This window comes from Pelobates fuscus, chromosome 2 (genome assembly GCF_036172605.1).
Source record: "Pelobates fuscus isolate aPelFus1 chromosome 2, aPelFus1.pri, whole genome shotgun sequence".
NCBI classification, from domain to species: domain Eukaryota; kingdom Metazoa; phylum Chordata; class Amphibia; order Anura; family Pelobatidae; genus Pelobates; species Pelobates fuscus.
Genome location: NC_086318.1, coordinates 359,183,121 through 359,205,742, shown reverse-complemented (window position 1 = coordinate 359,205,742; position 22,622 = coordinate 359,183,121). Strand labels below are relative to the sequence as shown.

Sequence of the window (22,622 nt, the reverse complement as noted above, 5' to 3'; positions counted from 1 at the left end):
AAACACACTACAGAGCAGATTTAAACAAAAGCCTGAGATTGTGACAGTCTTACCACCGTTAGGGCCTGGGTCTGGAGAACCAATACTGATTCCTCCCCAACTGTTTCCAGTCCAGCCTCTCTCACGTTTAATTCTTGTATTGCGTTTTTTATCCCACTCATCCCTTTGCTTTATAAGGTCGGCGTGCAGTTGCTCCTGCTGAGCTTGATCTCTCTTTCCAATGGACTGGGTTGTTACAGCTTTCACTATAGGTGCATTCAGGCCTGGCCAAAGAAATCCAGATCTCCCTGGAAAATAAAAAGACAAGAAAAGTGAAATTGCTGGAACAGCAATGTATCGCCCTCTAGAGATTGTGAGAAAAGACTGTGAAAGCAGAAAGCAATGTTGTCAAAAACACATACACACAAAAAAAATTATTATGAAACGTTACCTTCCCCAAGGACCTGCCCACGGTTGAGATCTTTCTTTAGCTTTTTCTTTGTCCTTTTTCCTCTACCCTTTCGAGCACCTGCTCCGCTATCCGCCAGGACTCCTCTCCAAAGTTCATCTGCTGTCACTGCAATTATATAAAGGAGGTATTTAGATCACCAGAACAAGGAGTGATAGAAAGAGGGTTCCACCTGCCTAAAAAAGGTGTATATATAACAACCAACTGGATATATTTTAGATGCTGCAAAATATACACACCTTTGATGCCATAAATATACGCATGGAGATAAACATAAGCGAACATACATTTATGCCAGGGTTAATATGAGCAAATAATCAGAATAAAGTAAAGAGACACTAATTGGTTTTATTTGCACAAATGAAAACTTAATTTTGCACACAAGTGTATATATTTTTTACTTTCAGATCACATTAGACACGCCATTTGTATTTTCATGTAATATTTGGCCTTCCTGCTCAAATTATTTTTACACGGCTGATTTCAGTAAAATCTCTTTAAAAACTACTGTACTTGCATTTACTATTTTTTTTTGTGGTAGTATTTTCCATAAATTATAAAGCTCTCCGGCTGTAGTTATTCATCTCAAAAACAAAACTTAGGTTGGAACATAAGTAGGTCTTGTCAAGTTCCAACATCCTACCAGATTTATTAGCCCTGCAACTGTAGGCAGCCAACAATATTTACAGCCTTTACAGTTACTGCTAGAATTAATAAGGTTTGCTTCTGATAAATTCCAAAGAACAACTGCAAAATTGTGATTCTGGGTAGTTTACAGATAAACAAGGTCCTCTGATCAACTGTCATTCACACCATGTTAGAATGCCAAATGTTTGACAGCAGATGTAGTTGTGCAAGTTTCTATCACAACGACGTTAAAGTGTTCATCAGACTGGTAAAGAGAAAGCAATCTCTTGAAGGTTAAAGGAGACAGAGAAGGACTTTGTAACCAATTCTAACAACATTTTGGTTGTAAAGTCTGAAAATCAAGAGAGACAGGAAACTATAATAGCACAGAGACCCAGAGACTAGCATCTAAGCATTTGTAGTATATATTATTAACTGGCATACTACTAATTTAAATGGAGCGCCATCAAAGTAATTTAAGACAGAACCAAAAGTAGAAAATGTACTCTGTTCATTTGAAGAACAAAATCAGCACTAGTTTTCTTAAACGGAGATTCCAAGGAGGCTGTTAATCAAAATATACAAATCTTAGAGTCTTTTTTTTTTTTTAAAGCAAGTACCTGAGTTTTGATCCCTTACAACATGGGTGCCTAAAAGTTAAATCGCAGAGGTTTTAAAACGTCCGCTTTCATGATGCTTTGCCATACTAAAAGCATTCTAACGGAATGCAAAGCATCATGGGAATTGTAGGTTCCACAACATTTTAGGCACCCCTGCCATGCAATTTCATCTATAAAGTGGGTGAGATTTCTTAAGGAATCACATTGCTCTTACAGCTTGCTAAAGAAGGATTAACAAAGGAACAATAGACTATGTGACTACAGCAGAAATGAAGAATTGTGTCCAGGCCAGCTATTTTGTTCTAAATGATACAGTCCTGGATTATAATTCACTAAAATTCAAAGTTGAGTGAAAGGATAGATAGGTACCTAATCATCACAACAAACACAATGCAACAGTGATGATAATGGTGAAGACTTTTGTTTGACTGAAAGGTTTCTAAGCATTCACAGATGGATAATTCTCTTATTTTTTTCCCAAAGAAAAAAAAAAAATCTATCTAAAACTGGTAGATCGCATTTATCTAGCAAATGCGATTTTCCACTGCCTTCATATCCCCATGTCAAGTGTATAATCAATATGTCTTCTGTACGTTAAAAAAAAATATTTATATTTGGAGAGGAATATTGGAGCTAAAGGAACACTATAGGGTCAGGAATACAAGTTTGTATTCATGACCCTATAATGTTTCTTTAACACCATTTAGGTTGCCGTCTGCCCTGTGCCACCCTTAAATACGGTGAAAAAACCCCACCTTTATTCTAGCGCCACAAGGATCTACCGGCACTGGCCTCGTCCCCGATCCGCCTCCTTGGCTGAGATAAGAATTGACAATCTCAGCCAATCCAATGTTTTCTCATGCCAAACACCACGCTCGCCAATCAGCATCTCCTCATAGAAATGCATTGAATCAATGCATCTCTATGAGAAATGTTTGAGAAGCTGAACATTAGCATTGACTGCCTTTTAGAGGCAGTGTTTACATGAAAATGCCTGCAGGGATATGCTAAAGACACCAGAGCATCTATATTAAGATGGTACATCTACCAGCATTTCTTATTAAAGGGGTATGGCAGTACCCTAAAATTACATTAGCTTGTCTACTTTTCCTTCACATTATCCTCCTCACAACCTTCCCATTGAAGTTACTCGTAGTTCTGTCTGGTATTCCTTCTCTGCTTGCTTTATATATTAAAAAAAAAAAAGTACGAATGTACGTAAGTACATGCGTGCAAGACTTTTCTTTCTTTCCTGTCCTTACTCCTTCCCTACCTATCTTTAATTTTGTATAACTTTATTTTAGCCTTCTTTGCATTCCTTTTCTACCATGCAAAATAATCTTCAAATACAAATTCAAAAATTGTCTGCAGTTAGCACGCTAGTAAATAGAATGTCTTAAATGTCCTTTTAATATCCAGTGTAATCACGTTCTTCTTCATTCAGATCGCAATGCCTCTGCTGGCATTACATCTGTTTTTGCAGCTTGTTTTCTGGTTGGAAAAACACATTCCACGTTTTTAAAAAAAGAAAACAAGACGTCATTTGCAAGGTTATAACACAAGGAATCGAGCATAACTCTGAATATAGTCTAACGGATTCAATTAGCCAAGATATCAAACAAAAAAGAGTAAATAGATTTTAAAAAAAACTAGGGAAATAATTTATTGCTGAAATAAGAAAAAAAAACAACAACTATGTTTTGTGCTTGAAAACTAATTTAGTCTAATATCTCCAGATGCTAAACCTTTCAGGAACAGATTGCAACAGCAGGGTTTCCAAGAGACTAATGCTGTTTACATATTTTTTTTTTTTTTTTAAAGCCTGTTTGTGAGACAGCTATTAGCAGTTTTTTGTTTTGTGCAAATTTGTATATAAAAATAACAATGTTCACCTCTGAAACTTTATAGCTTATTTCATTATTACAATACCTGCCTGAACTCAAAATTAAAGGCAATAAATATGAAACATTCAGATATTCGCAACAAATGTATCATACTAACAAATATAATTTATAACATATCTTAAAGGAGCACTATAGGGTCAGGAACACAAACATGTATTCCTGACCCTATAGGGTTAAAACCACCATCTAGCCACCCTGGCCCCCTCATGCCTACCTAAATATAATAAAAGCTTACGTGTATTCAAGCCTGAAGCTGCTGGCTTTGTCCCTGTTTCCAATTCAAACACAGCCCTGGCCAATCAGCATCTCCACATAGAGATTAATTGAATCAATGAATCTCTATGAGGAAAGTTCAGTATCTGCATGCAGAGGGTGGAAACACTGAATGTTTGGATGCATTTTAGGCAACTATGACCCAGGAAGGATCTCTAACAGCTGAGGAGTGGCCAGTTGTTATCACTAGGCTGTAATGTAAACATGTAAACACTGCATTCTCCATGAAAAGACAGTGTTTACAGCAAAAAGCCTGAAGGTAATGACTCTATTCACCAAAACAAATTCAATAAGCTGTAGTTGTTCTGGTGACTATAGTGTCACTTTAAAGCACTTTGCCATTTTACATTAGAAAGAAAAAAAAAAACCTTAGAGGAACACTATAGGGTCAGGAACACAAACACTTATTCCTGACCCTAGAGTGCAGTTTTAAATGAAATCACAGAAAATTCAGAGAAACCTTTTGTTTGACCCGGTGTCCTTGTCATGTTCTTGTTGATCCTAGCCATTCATGTGAAGAGTGACTTCTAAATGTATAGAAATGCCACGTTACACAATTAATCATGTGCCAAAGGCAATTTTACAAAGGGTAAAAGCTGCACTGTGGAACTCGAATAATATAGATGCTGTTATATGACAGTCAGCTTGTTTGACAGGCCAATATCTAGATGCCACGGCTCAGTTACACACGACACTAGTACAGACCTGTTATCGAGTATTTGCTAGGTTCTATGCCAGGGGTAGGCAACCTTTTAGCAGCACGGTGCTGAAATAGAATTGTGATGTCCCATAGTGTGCCGGTCCTATTTTTAAAAAAATTGAGGTGTGTATGTTGCTGTATTCTACTTGTGTTATTTATACTACAGTTGTATTGTTGTATTTGTGCGTATATGAGCTACGATATTGTATATGTTCATGAGTAGTTTGTGGTATTGTTTATGATACCTATAATGTGGGCTTTGTATGGGGACTACTTGTGGAATTGTGTGCGTGAATGGAAATGTCACATTGTGTGCTTGGTGCTGTGTTTATGGGGCTGTTTGAGGTAATGCAGGAGGCTGTTTGAGGTAATGCATGTTTATGGGGCTGTTTGAGGTAATGCATGTGGGGTTGTGTGCATGTATGTGGATTGTTAGTGGTGTTACGTTTGTGCGGATTGTGTGTATGTTTGTGTGTAGGCTGTTCATATCATTTGTATGAGGGGAGGGTTATTCTGCATTTCTGTGTATATCTAGCAATGTGGGTGGCTTCCCTGGGTTTCATTGGGGACCAGGCTGGCGAGGTACAGCTCAAGTACAGGAGCTGCAACAGCAGCTGCAGGCTGCTCTACTCCAGTGTGGATTCCCATTCACAAGTGCTGGGAGGAAGTTATGTGAGATCACTTCCTCTACGTGTTGCAATGCATAAATTGAGTATTGTCCTTCACCACCTTTTCACAATAGCAGATATCTGATGTTTCCTGGCACTGGAGTGCCCCTTTAAACATTAATCATTTGCGAGTCAATATTTGGTATGTTGGGGCTCTAAGCAGAACACCAAAAAACTTTATAGAAAACCATACATTTTAAGAAGTAGATAACGCTGGGTAATTCATTTTGGGTGTTTTTGCCTACTTATGGACTTAATTTATCACAGATTTTTGCAAAACGGATTTTATTTCTGTGTTTTTCGAACGGGCAGTGCAAGTTTCTTTTGTACTTTAAAAACCTGACACGTGGGGGGCGTGGCCTGACTGCACATGTGAGCGGACGTGCAGAAACGGAGCTCTCCCGGTCCGCGGCAATAAACCGACTTCCACAGCCAGTTAAACCCTGGAAAACGGGCGAACAGAAACACCCAGCCAGCGGCGAACACCCAGCACAGATGGCATCGAAAAAATGTAAGCAAAAAACCCTAAATTTGCACCTGGAACGGCCCCAAACCGCGGAGCCGAAAATCCAAGATGGCGCCGACGGCCGGCACTCTCCTACCCACGGCTCTGACTCAGGAGAATATCAACCTGCAGCTGACAGCCCAGCTACAAACGCCTCAATCAGGCTAATCATGCAGGAACTGCAAACTTCATTCAAAACTGACATCCAAAAAATGACTGCGGACATCAAAGCTGACATCCACAGCATAGGAGAACGCACTGCCTCCTTAGAGGACAAGACAGAAGAATTAGTGGATGCCCACAACGTGTTGGCTGAGGCCTACACTGAACTTGAACGCAAGCTTAAGTTTCTGGAAGACAAGATGGCCGACCAAGAGGATAGGAGCAGGCGGAATAACATCCGTATAAGGGGTATACCTGAGACCATAACACAACAGGACCTACCCAGGTATGTTAAAGACCTGTTTAAAATCCTGATCCCATCACTGTCGGAGTTTGACCTCATACTCGACAGAACTCACAGACTCCCCAAGCCTAAACATCTCCCACCTGAAACTGCAAGAGACACAATTACTAGAGTGCACCACTTCACTGTCAAAGACAGGATCATGCAGACCTCTAGGACCGCGAACAAGTGGCCGGAACAGTACAGAGATATCAAACTATTTACAGATCTCTCTGCGGCGACTATGACCAAAAGGCGCACGTTTGCACCAATAACGGAAGCACGGAGAAGCGCAAATATCCCTTACAAATGGGGCTTCCCCACAAAACTGCTCGTTAAAAGGAATGGCATCGACAGGCCCATCATGACCCCTGAGGACGGCAAAAAGGCGCTACAAGACTGGGACGTACCCTTCGTAACCACCAACCCTAAGAAGAAACCAGCCCCAGCCCAAACACCTAAGACACTGCAGAAGGACTGGTCGCGAGTGTCTAGAGCCTCCCAAGCACGCACAGACCCCGGAGAGGCGCCGACCTGAGAATATCCGACCACTGCCAGGTATAATATGTTCAACGATCACCCTGCCAGGGTTTAACTGAAGGCCATAAGCCTAGCCGCTACGGGTGAGTAACACCCGGCTGCACCATGCTCTATGTTATAATATTATAGATCTCACACGCACCGAGACCTTAGTGTTACACCTCGTGTGGTACACCCCCAAGGCCTTAGTAGCCTTTCATCTCCGTTGCCTTAGGCAACCACATGTCACCAGAATGTGACTTTCGGAATGATGTATATAGTTTAATCCCCTGTTCTGCTTCCCATCCCTATCCCGCCCCCCCGATGAGAGTATCGTGCAAACTCGATCTAACTCCTGCACAATATTACAAACCGCCCATACCTATCAGGGCTACAAAACACGAGAATACCCCCCAGCATGGCCTGAACGAGAAATTGACAGACTGGGCTACACTTCACGAACCACCGGCGCAGCACGCCACGCACTGGTTAAATGGTGATTAAAATAATGTCCCTCAATGCTAAAGGGCTTAACTCCCCAAATAAACGGCGTCTGGCCATTCAAGAGGCAAGGAGAAGTGGAGCCCAAGTGGCATTTTTCCAAGAGACCCATTTTAAATGGGGCTCTAGACCCAAATTTACCTCCAAGTGGTACCCGCACGATTTCCACTCATGCTACTCGGCCAAAAAAAGGGGAGTCTCCATAGTGATTAGCAAAGATGTGGTGTTCTCCTTAGTGAGAAAGATTAGTGACAAGAAGGGTCGTTATCTCATTATACAATGTATGCTGAACAATGCTCCATATACTCTCATTAATGTGTATAGTCCTAACGGTAACCAAAATTAATTTTTGCTGAGGATTTTAGCGTTAACTGATATGTATAAACATGGGGAGGTGATCATTGGAGGCGACACAAATTTTTTATTAGATAGTACCCTGGACTCCTCTTCGACAGCTCAAGTCAAAAGTTGCACACTCAAACACAGGCACGCACTTACAACAAAGATATGTTCTACACTAGCCGCAGCACGCATAGTAGATCCGTGGCGCATTTTACACCCAACTGATATAGACCACACTTGCTACACGGCAGCCCACAACAGTTATTCCCGAATAGACAGATTCCTTATTCCTTCCGTATCAATGGCCCGAATAGAAGGAGCCACAATTGGAGTAATGACATGGTCGGATCATGCCCCCAGCACACTCAGCATTAACGAGACATTCTCCAACAGGGGCTCAGGCTCCTGGAGACTCAATGAATCCCTCTTAACAGACCCATCGGTAGTGTCCCAAATTACACAAGATTTACAACACTATATCACCGAAAACAAAACTGATGAATCCTCAATTGAAAATATCTGGTTAGCACATAAGGCAGTCATCAGAGGCAGCTTCATAAAACATGCTAGCCATGCCAAAAAACGGAGAACAGCTGAATACACCACCCTCTTAGAAAATATCCGCAATCTAACTCACCATAACAAAAGGGACCCAAACCCCACCACAAAATCAGAACTCCTGACCCTTCATAACAAGCTAAATACCCTCGAACTGGCAAAAACAACATACACACTTAGGAGGCTTAAACACAATTTTTTTCTGAGTGGCAACAAAGCTGGGGCTATTTTGGCGTCGCAGCTAAAGAAAAGAACGGTCGCCTCCAGGATCGCCTTCCTCCACGATTCAAAGGGTGTGAAAGTGACGAACCCCCAAACTATCGTAGACCAGTTCGCCAAATACTATGGCGACCTATATAACCTGAAAAATGACCCCAACGTCACTAAGCCGACGCCAGATATAATAGACGATTTTCTATCCTCACTCCACCTACCCAAACTGACAGAAGACTTCATACCCTTAACACGACCCTTCTCCTTAGACGAACTCACGAAAGCAATCTCCCGACTCCCAGCACATAAATCACCAGGCCCAGATGGCCTCACAAACGAATATTACAAGACATTTTCTCCTACCATAGCACCACTACTCCTCCAACTAGTCAATGAGTGCGCCACTAAAGGAGCGCTACCTGACGAAATGCTCTTGGCACACATCTCCACTCTCCCCAAACCCGGCAAACCCCCAACACACTGCAAAAACTACCGACCCATCTCTCCTAAATGGGGACGCCAAATTGTATGCAAAACTGATCAGCAACCGGCTAGCCCCCTCCTCCATAAAATAATTCATAATGACCAGTCGGGGTTCGTCCAGGGCCGACAGGGCTCAGATAATACCAGAAAAATTCTAAATATGATCTCGACGTTAGAGTCCAGGAATTCCCCAGGCCTCCTTCTCGCGTTAGACGCGGAGAAGGCCTTTGATCGCCTCAACTGGACCTACATGGCCAAAGTTCTAACACACTTTAACTTCCCGGCACCCGTTGTCACTAGCATTATGGCCCTATACCACCGCCCAGCAGCGAAAGTCTCACACGGGGGTTTCCTATCCACTGCTTTCTCAATAACAAATGGTACCCGACAAGGTTGTCCTCTGTCACCCCTTCTATACATACTCGCACTAGAGCCCCTAGCCCAGAAGATCCGATCTCACCCCGAAATAATAGGAGTTGATATCCACAACAAAACATACAGCTTGGCCCTGTTCGCCGACGATATATTTATAGCACTGTCGGACCCAAACCGCTCCCTCACCCCCTTGTTAGACCTCCTACATCACTTTGGAGATATATCCTACTACCGCCTTAACCAAGATAAGACCCAAGCCTTACCAATAAACCTACCCAAACCCCTGCTATCCTCGCTCCAAATTTCCCACCAGTTTGATTGGAAGTCTACCTCGATCACGTACCTAGGAGTAAAAATAGCCGCCTCAGTTTCTACTACCTCACATTTGAATTATAAACCTTTACTGACATTATGCAAGGTAGAAATGGGCAGATGGAGACACACTAACATCTCATGGTTAGGGAGAATTAACACGTATAAGATGATGATCCTCCCACGTATCCTGTACATCTCTCGTATGATACCACTGGGGATCACCCCCCAATTTTGTAAAGCCCTACAAAAACTATGTGGCACCTACATATGGAACGGGAAAAAACCAAGGGTGTCATTGGGGCTTCTCCAAACAGCACCACGACTTGGAGGGGTGGGACTCCCAAACCTGCAATTATACCACAAAGCCGCAATGCTTTCTGCAGGAGTGCTCTTACATGCACACCCAGGCACGCTACAATGGGTGGACATGGAGAGGGCACAATTCACAGATACATCCCTGATAGAATACCTATGGACACCGAGGAAATTTAGGGCCAAACGCACTGACCTGTTCCCGACCACGCAAATTACAATATCCACATGGGATACCTTTATGGACCAAGTGGGACACAGAGACAGACTGCATCCCAAATCCCCACTCTCCATCTTACGGGCTATAGTGCCCAACATCCCCCTAAAAGTATGGACCACAGCAGGAATCACAACACTGTCACAGCTGTTGGACACTAATGGTACGATCCCATTTCCAACCCTTCAGCAACAGTGGCAACTCCCGAACAAGGCAATATTCTCCTATTTACAAATCAAAAGTGCACTGCAAGCACACACGCTCCCACTTCATACCGCACCATCCACAACCAATATTACCCCTTCCATACTTCTGAGTAGGTGCTGGACGGCACCCACGAAACCCAAAACACTCACACTGTGCTACAAAGCTTGGCAAGAGCTCTACTCCACCACGTCATATCCCTACAAGACCCACTGGGAGACAGACTGTGAAACGACACTGACAGACCAAGACTGGCTTCGGGCCCTCAATGGCCTCTCCAAATGGACAAAGTGCTATACGCACATTGAAGCCCACAGAAAGCTCCTATACCACTGGTACATGACCCCCCAGAGGCTCCACCGCATATACCCCAACACACCACACACTTGCTGGAGGTGCAATGACAAGGTGGGCACTCTGGAGCACCTGTGGTGGTCATGTAGCGATATCCGGCCTCTTTGGACCGCAGTATCGACTACACTAGACCAACTGCAGATCCCCAAATTCCACCTGACAAAAACCTCCTGTCTTCTACTAATACTCACTGACAACCTCTCCACCACACAAAAACAAATAACAGCCCTCACTATATTGGCAGCAAGAAATCTGCTGACGCAAAACTGGAAATCTCAGACCTGCCCATCCTTGACCCAACTCCAAAATAGAATCTCCCAATATAAGACATACGAGAGAATGGCAATTATGTCTCCACAAAAGAAATTAGCGTTTGACACGGGATGGGGTCAATGGGAAGGGGTACAAAACGACACAACTAGGATCTCTGGACTTGACAACCGTGTTGACATTAACACGAAGACACAACCAACCATCTCCCCGGTCCCCCAACATGCCCCAAGTAAACTGAGACCATGCTAACCGAAGAATTGTACTCATACAGCGCGTAGAATACTAGGCGCAAGGTTTTTCTTAAGGTACTCTCAAGCCCCCCCCCCCGCCCCCCGAACTAATCCATCATCTCCCAATATATCCCCCACCCTCCCCATCCATACCCCGATTCACAATTCAGCTCTAGTTCGTTCATTACACGAAGCGATGACACGCAGGCACAGAACCGTGACCTAATCACGTGAACAATAGACTCGCTAATCTGTATTGTATCAATGTGGTAACTACCTTTAAGTGTCAACCTCTGTTCCAACGACGATGTTAATATGATCATACGAGAGCTGTAAATCAATGTAACCCCCTGTTTACCCTCCCCTTCTTCATTCTGTATCCCGCATCATGCTTGCTGAAAAATAATAAAATATAAATTTGAAAAAAAAAAAAAACCTGACACGTGTGAGTATATAAAAAAAGAACATTTTGCTCAGTTATCAACATCACAATACATCCAAGGCATACCATTGCTATAGTTTGCCAGAGGTACAGGGCTATGTTTCGAGAACATATGGGTGATATGGATGTGCCCTATCTCCCATTTTCAGTTTGGAATATTGACAGATTATTGGGACTGTCTCATTTTCAAAAGCATTTGAAAGAACACTCAAAGGACTATAACAGCTACACTGCGCAACAGTAGTCATCATCGTGCCAGGAGTCACGTGCAGGGCCGAATTAACATAGGGGCTGATGGAGCTGCAGATCCAGAGCGGCAGGGATAGGAAGTTACAACATCTCCCTGCCTCTCTCTACTCACTGATCCATAGGGGAGGAAGCTATACAGCACAGAGAGTCCAGACAGCAGCTCCCAGCCTGCAGAGACAGACTACAGCTCAGGTATGTGAAGGATGGGGGGAAGGCAGCAGGGAGACATCAGGACACTGAGACACTAGGGGACACTGGGAGATGTGGGGACACAGACACATGGAGATGCTGTGTGACATAGGGAAACACATTGGGAGATGGAGACACTATGGACACAGCGTCCCCTAGGCTCCCAGTGTCCCAATGTCTGTATCCACAAGTGCCCCCATGTCTGTATCCACAAGTGCCCTCATGTCTGTATCCACAAGTGCCCTCATGTCTGTATCCACAAGTGCCCTCATGTCTGTATCCACAAGTGGCCTCATGTCTCCCAGTGTCCCAAGTGTCCCCTGGTCTCACTGTGTCCCCATGTCTCTCAGTGTCCCCTAGTATCTTGACACTGGGAGAAATGGGGACACAGACACTGGGAGACTAGGGGACTGGGTGACATGGGGACACTGACACTGTGATACATAGGAACACTGATGCCAGGCTGGCCTTCCAATTCTTTGGACAGACATGTTCGCCCCTTTTGGCAGTTCTGGTCATGTGATTCACGTCAGTGGCCTACCCTTTTACCCCGTCCATTGACTTCCTGCTTCACTGGACACTGCTGTTAGGGGGTATGGATTTACTTGAAAGATGAAAGCATTAATTAGATAAAGAGTATGTGTTTTCTTATAGCTGCATCCTCTGAGTTTCCGACCAACACCAACTCCATCAGATACATGATGCTTGAGAGGTATGACTGTTTTAGTGTTTTTGGGCGATAAGATTCTGTAATTAGACCCCATCATAATTGTCAGCACCAGGCCCACTGGGCTCTTAATCTGGCCCTGGTCACGTGACATTATGATGCTAGGAGCCAACACTGACACTTAGCTGGGCTTTACGATCGCCAGTGGTACTTCCATGCTTCATAATATTGGTAAAAGGGAAGTTTTCGTTTATCTTTAGCAATATCAAGTTTGTTAAACATATTCTATACATTCATTGGCTCAGAGTGATAGCTAGCAAGAAGTGAAATGTTGCACAAAAGGGATATAGCGAGAATTTTCACTTTAGTGACATTGAGAAAACCAGAAATACCCCAGATTCCTGGGCAAATCTGGTATGATGCAAACCATTAAAAACTGGTTTGACGGGGGGGCGTGGCTACCACCGGAGCAAGATGTCCGCTTAAGCTTTAGCTCCGGCACATGGGCTCCGCACAAAGGCGATTAATATACCGAAGCACGGGCAGAAACCAGCCAGAACAGACATGTCTCAACCCAAGCACAAGAGGCAAACCACAAAATCGGGCAAGCATAACTTTTTGGGGCAAAACACGCCGGCGGCGAAACAGGCCGCGCGCGCTCACCAACAAGATGGCGGGGAGGATTCAGATGGCGGCGACCAGCCGGACATGGCAGACCAAGCCCTGGAAGAAACGGTCACCAAACAATTCCTGCTGGACCAGCTCAATGCCTTATCCAACAAGCTCATGGCGGGCTGGATGTCGGGCCTAGCAAGCCTTAAAAAGGATATTGGGGAGCTGGGAGCCCGGACATCACACGTAGAGGAAAGGCTGGAAGAAAATTCAAACGCCCATAACCAATTGGCACAACAAGTACAAACCCTACAATCCACGGTGTACACCATGGAAAATAAATTGATGGACATAGAAGATAGGGCGCGCAAAAACAACCTGCGACTCCGAGGTATCCCTGAAGCCATAACACAGGCGGATTTACAAACTTACCTCCACGAGCTCTTCCGCGCCCTATCTCCTGATATACCACCAGATATGCTCCTTTTGGATAGGGCACATCGAGTTCCTAAACCTCGATTCCTCCCCGACTCCATACCCCGCGATGTTATCATTTGTGTATATTACCACCACGTAAAGGAGGAACTGCTAAAACGAAGCAGGCATACACAAGACATCCCTGACAAATTCACCAACATCAAAATCTTTCCAGATCTGTCTGCAGCGACACTCAGGAGGAGAAAAACTTTCCAGCCGGTTACCAGCATCCTCAGGCAGCATCAAGTGACCTACCGATGGGGATTCCCACTTAAACTCATCGCCACCAAAAATGGGATAACAGAAACGATCTTCACGCCAGATGACGGAGAACGGCTACTCGGGAAATGGAAGCTACCCATCCCAAACAAACAGCTGCACAGCAATACCACAGTAACGAGAGAATGGAACACAAAGTGACTTTCATAGACTCTCGCCAGCCGAAATAAGCATATTTGTGACTGTATTAATGCATGTCAAGGATGGTAACGTATATGCACCTCACACCCACACCCAATACTTCCAGGCTGATAGCATACACCGCTAAGATACACAAGAACCCTGTCGCGCCAACACGCTCATCACCCCTACAACACGAGCCACATACTCCTGCCTCCAACCTATAAACTGCACACACTGAAAAAAAAAAAAAACTTAGAGAAAAAAATAAAACAAAATGTATATATAAATCAATAAAAAATAAATATATCTCAAAAAATAAAAATCAGATAGGTATCCAGCCCCTGAAATACCACGACATAGAGGCAACAGTTTACCTATCCCTAAAAAGCGATAAGGGGAGCACCTTGACTGTGCACTAATAACAAACATATGACATGCAGCCACCCCAAATGCCTGAAAACCTCCAAAGTTTCACTAACGCCGAGGGGCATAAGATAAATGATCTACTGCGCAGACCACGCAGCTCAATGAGCTCAATACACATAGGGAGGCTCGCCCCACCGCACCCAATAAACAGTAATACTGGCAGTAAGCTCTATGTGACCCATGTACATAGTTCCGCTGATCTCGCGGCAATCTATGAAGAAAAATGGCTTATAATGTTCCCCCTATCCCCCACCCTTACGACGATGTACACCAACCATATGGTATAAAAAAAAAGTGTTAAAAAAATAAAAAATAAATAAATAATATATATATATATATATATATATATATATATATATATATATATATATATATATATATATATATATATATAACCGATATTTTAAGTATGTAAGTGTATAATGCTAAGTAACCATGAACACTGTCCTGCATTATGATGTAACGAAACGCCGACAGCGGCGACAACCCGAGGCTTCACCAAATATATGAAAACTGAAGGAGCCCATGCAGCCTCCAGGTGAGCGTCCTACCCATGCTCACCTCCCCCGCGGCACCACAAATAGGTGCCAAGCTCTCCATCAGAGCACTAATGTACATAGTTGAGCTCAATGCTACGCTCATGTTACTCCCACTGTAACTCCTCACCCACCCCAACCTCACACCCCTCGAACAGGCCTAACCACACACCAGAAAAATCAACAACATAGTACCAGGCATGCACCGCAGAACGGAACCTACTTCCCACGCACCCTCAACCATAAGGGGAAGTACACTCCTGCACCTCCAAAGTATGTTTACCACCCAGGTGAGGTTGCCAATGATAATGGCACCTCGCACTCGTCACTGCCTCTGTCCAAAATGGGATCTAGGAAATTTAGTGGGACACTAAATACCCCATTGTCCCACATAGATAATGAAAATATACTCACAGAATGTTAGGGGGTTAAACTCCCCCCAGAAGCGTAATTTGCTACTGACAGAAGCCAAAAAGTGTGATGCAGCGGTAGTATGCCTCCAGGAAACCCATTTCCAACGCACGAAATGACCTTCCTTAGGCCTCCAGACCTATCCACACCAGTACCATTCCATGTATGCCAACAAGTCTAGAGGTGCTAGTATTCTCATACACAAATCAGTGGCATACGAACTGATTAGACTACTAACAGATAGCAAGGGACGATACCTAATCCTTATATGTAACATCAATAATGTGACTTACACCATAGTCAATTTCTACGCACCTAATGATAACCCAAGACAATTCCTGCAACATCTACTAACCAAAACAAGCCACTTACAGCAGGGCCTCCTGATATGTTGTGGTGACTTGAACCGGAATTGGACACAACATTAGATCCTAAAACACCCCGATCAAAAAAACTCCACACTGCCTGCGCCCTACTTAATAAACTTATAACCCAGTTTAATCTATACGATGTATGGCGCACGCTAAACCCCAGAGGCAAGGACTACACATACTATTCCCATGTCCACAAAACGCACTCCAGAATTGACTACTGTAACGGAGCTTCGTGTACTCCGACTGAGTACCCTCCGTTGATGGACGCTTCCTAGCTTGCGCCGAGGACCACAAGCACCGCACTGGACACCACAACCACCGCACACTCCACAACCGCCGTAGCTTAACTGGAGCCGCGCCGTCTCCCTTCCACCCTGTATGAATCTCCAACATCCAGGACCGTGTGGGGAAGACCTCTCCTCCAGGAGAGCGTATCAGGAACAAGAAGTCAGTAGTTAAAGCTCAAGGGAGTATGTAGCACATAGCAATCCCCCAATGTGAACTAGCAGTTCCCTCCAAGAACGAGACGAGGCTACGTTTTGAAGGGTCAAGTAGAACTGAGGTGCTGGCACACCCAGACTGTTTTTTATTACAGTCAGGTATAAACAGAACACACCCAGGGGGAGGTATAAAACAACCAATAACATAATAGTACAGCCCACAGTTTCCTTCCCCTCTGCTTGGGAGATAATTGAGTTTCCTTCTATATCTACTCAATTATCTCCAAGCTAAAACGTACACATTTTTATAACTTTATGATTTCACATAGTACATGAATAAAACTTACATTTTTATAATCAATCCGTTCAGGGGAACAACATATTAAAAAATGGCACGAATCAGACCAGGGGTTCAAAAGTTAAGGGAAAGTCCTTTGTGACTAAATGAAGCATGGCTTTCCGGCTTAGACCGGTTTTACAGAGCCCTCTCTCCTGGAGAAGTAATCCAATTACCTCCCAGGGTAGAGACAGACTCCATTGAGCACATGGTTGCAAAAAGACATAAAACACTACATAAAGTCCCCTTTTACACATAACACACAGACATTTCACATATCCCCAGATAGCTGGGATCTCAGCGCACAAAACTACCGAATAGCGGGCAGATCCTATTCATACAGTTCAATTGCCATGGAGCTAAAGTCTTTCCCATAGTCTTTCATTATATGAATAGGCTCCATGGCATAGCTATCTGGGGTATCACCGCTCACACAGGGCAAGTACCGAATGACCCCACTGTATTTAAAGGGCCAGAATGAGTGACATGCACTCTGTTAGGGCCGAATACTGTTTTTAAAGGGCCCAATCTTCCAGGGCCATAGTCGCAGGGGAGGAGGCAGGCAAGCAGGCCTCTCCAGGACAAAGGGGCGAAGGGCACTTTGTCACACATCTCCCCTTTGGGGGGGAAGACTAACCAGGCACCTGACCTTCTGTCGGTCAGTGCCTCCGTTAGTCGATCCACCAACCCACAATAAACAGATGTCAGAGTAGCACCCCCACAACAACAAAGTACAAGAGCAGCCCACCCACAACAAACAGTTACTGCACCTGGGTATTTTGCTGTGGTGATGGGGTAACACGCTGAGGGGACTTGAAGGGCAGAGGCCAGTGGCGCTCTGCCCTGATGCCAGCTCTTCTGCTGGGATAGCCTGCAGGACATCAGGCTCTGGACCAGGGACAAAGGTAGGGCAGAGGCCGACTGCACTCTGCCCAGCTACCAGCTCTTCTGCTGGGGTGCTGGGAACATAGCCTGGCCCCTCCTCCTGTTGTCCCTGTGAGGGTAGTTGGAGATATGGACATGCTGTCCAGCATCCCTGTAGGTCAGGCACAGAGACCACGGTCCCATCTGCGCCGTCTGGGAGATTGGTGTCTCCCCTTGTTTGGTGTAAGCTGCTGCTGGGGAGAGAGGGTGCTGCGCTCCTCTCCCTGAAACACAGGCTGCCGCTGGGGAGGAAGGACGACACCTTCAGCTCCCTGGGGTACACACTGCCGCTGGGGAGGAAGGACGACACCTTCAGCTCCCTGGGGTACACACTGCCGCTGGGGGGGGGAAGGACGACACCTTCGGCTCCCTGGGGTACACACTGCCGCTGGGGAGGAAGGACGACACCTTCGGCTCCCTGGGGTACACACTGCCGCTGGGGAGGAAGGACGACACCTTCGGCTCCCTGGGGTACACACTGCCGCTGGGGAGGAAGGACGACACCTTCAGCTCCCTGGGGTACACACTGCCGCTGGGGGGGGGGGGGGGAAGGACGACACCTTCGGCCCCCTGGGGTTCACACTGCCGCTGGGGAGGAAGGACGACACCCTCAGCTCCCTGGGGTACACACTGCCGCTGGGGGGGGAAGGACGACACTTTTGGCCCCCTGGGGTTCACACTGCCGCTGGGGAGGAAGGACAGCACCTTCGGCCCCCGGGGGTACACACTGCCGCTGGGGGGGGAAGGACGACACCTTCGGCCCCCTCTAACTCACGCTTTTGCTGGGGCGCAGGGACGGAATAATTCGCTATCTCTGCCCGATATTCTGCTTCCATCTGCAGATACTCTGCCAGTTCTCGCCTCACTTTCGGTACAAGTTCCTCTGTTAGGTGGGGCCCATAGACAGCCAACCGCCTCTTCAGCATAGCGTCAAACCGTACGTGACTATACCAATATTCCAGTTTTGCTTGGTGTTCCCAGGATGCTGCTCCTCGCACTAGGGAAGCCATCCCACCGCTTGCCACCAATGTAACGGAGCTCCGTGTACTCCGACCGATGGATGCTTCCTAGCTTGCGCCGAGGACCACAAGCACCGCACTGGACACCACAACCACCGCACACTCCACAACCGCAGTAGCTTAACTGGAGCCGCGCCGTCTCCCTTCCACCCTGTATGAATCTCCAACATCCAGGACCGTGTGGGGAAGACCTCTCCTCCAGGAGAGCGTATCAGGAACAAGAAGTCAGTAGTTAAAGCTCAAGGGAGTATGTAGCACATAGCAATCCCCCAATGTGAACTAGCAGTTCCCTCCAAGAACGAGACGAGGCTACGTTTTGAAGGGTCAAGTAGAACTGAGGTGCTGGCACACCCAGCCTGGTTTTTATTACAGTCAGGTACAAACAGAACACACCCAGGGGGAGGTATAAAACAACCAATAACATAATAGTACAGCCCACAGTTTCCCTCCCCTCTGCTTGGGAGATAATTGAGTTTCCTTCTATATCTACTCAATTATCTCCAAGCTAAAACGTACACATTTTTATAACTATGATTTTACATACAGTATACAAATAAGATAAATTGGCGCAAGATTCAAACTGATAGACAAAAAAATCTTATATAATAATACAATAAAATAAGCAGCACCAGCAATGTACCCTGGTAAAATGGTACCACGTAATACAAAAAAGAGAAAAGTGCTAGTGCGCTGAGAAATATGTATAGAGACACCTCTAAAATCATCCAGTGACTCTCCAAATGTAAAATAGTGATTTAAACAGAGACCCAAAGACAAGTATGTGCACCCAAATCACTGACATAAATATACTTATAGCCTTATAGCCTGTCAATGTTGGTAGCTGGGTACTGTAATCAGGGAGACAAAAACAGGGAGGGGGGACAATAGGAGGTACTCCTAGTGCATTAAAGTAAAAATATACACATAAAACATATATATATAAAATCCCTATAGGTAAAAAACTCACAAATGTGGAGTGGTATAAGCCCCACTCACGGCTATCATGCCCAGGGAGGATCAGCCCCTTGGGTACGTGGGATCCACAGAAAAGCTCTTTGTAACCACTGTTGTAGACGCAAAAATTTATTGGTTTAAAATGAATTCCAAGCAATAAAACATAAAAATGGGTCAGTCCAACCGCAAGCTCACCACACCAAATCGATCTGTAACAGGGATAGATGTAAAACGTAAGTCTTTACTCCTGTTTGCTCCTGTTTCGAGGTGCCTCTCGCCGGTGGATGTTTCCCAATCACTTCCGTGTGCGTCAATGCCGTGGTCACGTGACGCGTTTCGCCCCGCCTCTCGGGGCTTTCTCAAACGAGCAATATTCTCCTCCCACAAAAGTACGAAATTTATATCGGATGTCCTCAGGCCGTGATCCAATCGGCCACTAAGTCTCTCAGTGTTCAATTAAAGTTCAATATCCTTCCATTATGGGACATCCGATATACTCTTAAAATACTAAAAGATTATTTCCAAAGCACATATTAAAACACTTACTATTAGCCAATATAGGGCATAATCCTACATCATACAAATACAACCATTGCACATAAAAACTTCTCTGCCTCTTAAAAACACAATTATAGCAGCAATACCATATTTGAACAAAAGGGGTTGATCTCCTAAACGAAAAAAAAAAAAAAAAAAAATTTGAAAAAAATAAATCTGCACATCCTATACAGGTATGAAAAAAAGGGATATCCTCAGAAAATAACCTTCATATTTAAATTTATCTATATAATGTAGACCCCTACCTAGAACATACAGACAAAAGTAAAAAATATATAAATATCCATATAAATACAAATAAAACTTCCTTTCTTGAGTATAAAAATCTTTAGGAAAAGGGGGGACCTCTATAAAAAATTACATAACTCAAAATCCTTATTAAGACCGGACGGGGATAAAGTGTCAAGTAAAAAGATCCAGCGCATCTCCTCCTGTCCGATCTTACGAATAAAATCCCCTCCCCTCCAATCTCTGAACACCCGTTTGATCCCCACAAATTCCAGTCCACTGGGATCCTGATTATGCATATTTTTAAAATGTTCAGAGACACTATGGCACTCCAGCCCTCTTTTGATGTTATATATGTGTTCCCTTATACGAACATGGAGAGGATGTGTAGTCCTCCCCACATACTGTAGGTGACACGGGCATTGGAGGAGATATATCACATTATTAGAGTGACAGCTGATATGTTCTCTAATGTCAAATTCTTTATTGTTCCTTCCTGATTTGAACATTAAATCTGTCTTAATATCTCCCTTATTAATAGTTCTGCATGCGTAGCACATCTTGCACTTATAAAAACCTTTCGATTCCCCTAAAAACATACCAGGTGGTCTCCTTGTTTTTTCTTTATGAAAACTCCGTACTAAAGTGCTTCTTAAACTAGGCGCCCCTCGGAAGGTAACTTTAGGTATAGACGGTAACAGGTCTCCCAACTCTTTATCCGTTTTTAATATTGGCCAATATTTCCTTATTATGTGTTTGACCGATCTATGCTGGTCATTAAAATCAAACACTAAAACATCTTTAAAACCATCTATATCTTCACTCTGTTCTTTTACTTGATCTATGAGTTCCCGCTGTGTTTTTCCTTTTACCTCATTAAGTGCTTTTTCTAAAATTTCTTCTGGATATTTTTTCTCTTTAAATTTTTTCATGAGATCTTGCGCTTGCTCCTGATATCTAGTTTCTTCCGTGCAATTTCGTTTCAATCTTAGGAGCTGGCCCTTCGGTATGTTGTTTAACCATGGGGAATAATGCCCACTACTATAGGATACATATCCATTGACATCTACCTTCTTGAAAAAGGTTTCTGTCTTGAGGACTCCTCCATCAACAAAAATTTTTAGATCTAAAAAATCAATGGACTTATAGCTAAAAGAGCTTGTGAGGTGAATACCCCACATATTGTTATTCATAAAACATAAAAAATCATTAAAATCCTTTTCCGGTCCATCCCAAATAAAAATCATATCATCGATATACCTGCGATAGGCCCGTACCCGTGCGCTCCAGTCATGCTGCCCATAGATAAAACTCTGTTCCCAGTGGGCCATAAATAAATTGGCATAACTGGGCGCATAGGTACTGCCCATCGCAGTCCCCCTAAGTTGTAAAAAAAATTGGGAATTGAACCAGAAATAGTTGTTCTCTAAAGTCCATCTAATGCATTCAATAAGAAAATTGATCTGTTGTTGCCCCAATGTTTGATCCGACTCCAGAAAGTGTTTGGCAGCAGCACAACCCCTATCATGAGGTATGCACGTGTATAGGGAGGTAACATCACAGGTCACTAAAGCATACCCCTCATTCCATTCTAGGTCTTTGATCATCCTCAGGACATCTGAAGTGTCCTTCAAGTAAGAGCTGGTATTACCCACTAAAGGTTGTAAAAAGGAATCTATGTATTTGGATAAATTATAAGACAGGGACCCTATACCCGAGACTATGGGTCTTCCGGGGGGATTTACTGGGTCCTTGTGGACTTTAGGAAGGGTATAAAAAACCGGAATTCTTGGTGTTTTAATATTTAAAAATTCATATTCTTTACACGTTAAAAAACCTTCCATTTTCCCTCTGTCTAGAAGTTTTGTAAGTACCTTTGTCATATTCCCCAATGGGTTCCCCTCTAATCGTTTGTAGACCTCAGTATCCTCTAGTTGTCTCATACATTCTGCCACATACTTTCCAGAGTCCATTATCACCAAACTACCGCCCTTGTCTGCGGGTTTGATGACAATCTGATCATTTTCTCTGAGTCCCTTTAGAGCCGTCCTTTCTTCGTAGGTAAGATTATGTTGTGTTTTTCTGTTTTCTAATTTCTTAAAATCATTAAAAACCGCTTTCTCAAATGCCTCAATATTGCCATGTTTCAAATATGTGGGGTAAAAATTAGACCTATTTTGAAAAGAGGTATGTTTAAAACCGTCATCTTCTAAAGTGCTTGCTACATTATTTTGTCTATTTAAAAAAAATTTCTTAATACATAATCTTCTGCTGTATTTCATCAAGTCTAT

The 22,622-nt window shown here is 44.1% G+C and overlaps 1 protein-coding gene across 1 annotated transcript in view; it reads right to left on the bottom strand.

Moving 5' to 3' along the window:
- MRPS5 (mitochondrial ribosomal protein S5) overlaps window positions 1–22,622 on the bottom strand; it is a 200,997-nt gene that overhangs the window by 105,447 nt on the left and 72,928 nt on the right. Inside the window, exons 3-4 of the mRNA XM_063443662.1 lie at window positions 431–556; window positions 54–287 (exon numbers count right to left, since the gene is read on the bottom strand). Of these exons, the coding sequence (XP_063299732.1) occupies window positions 54–287; window positions 431–556 (360 nt within the window). The remainder of the gene's footprint in view (window positions 1–53; window positions 288–430; window positions 557–22,622) is intronic.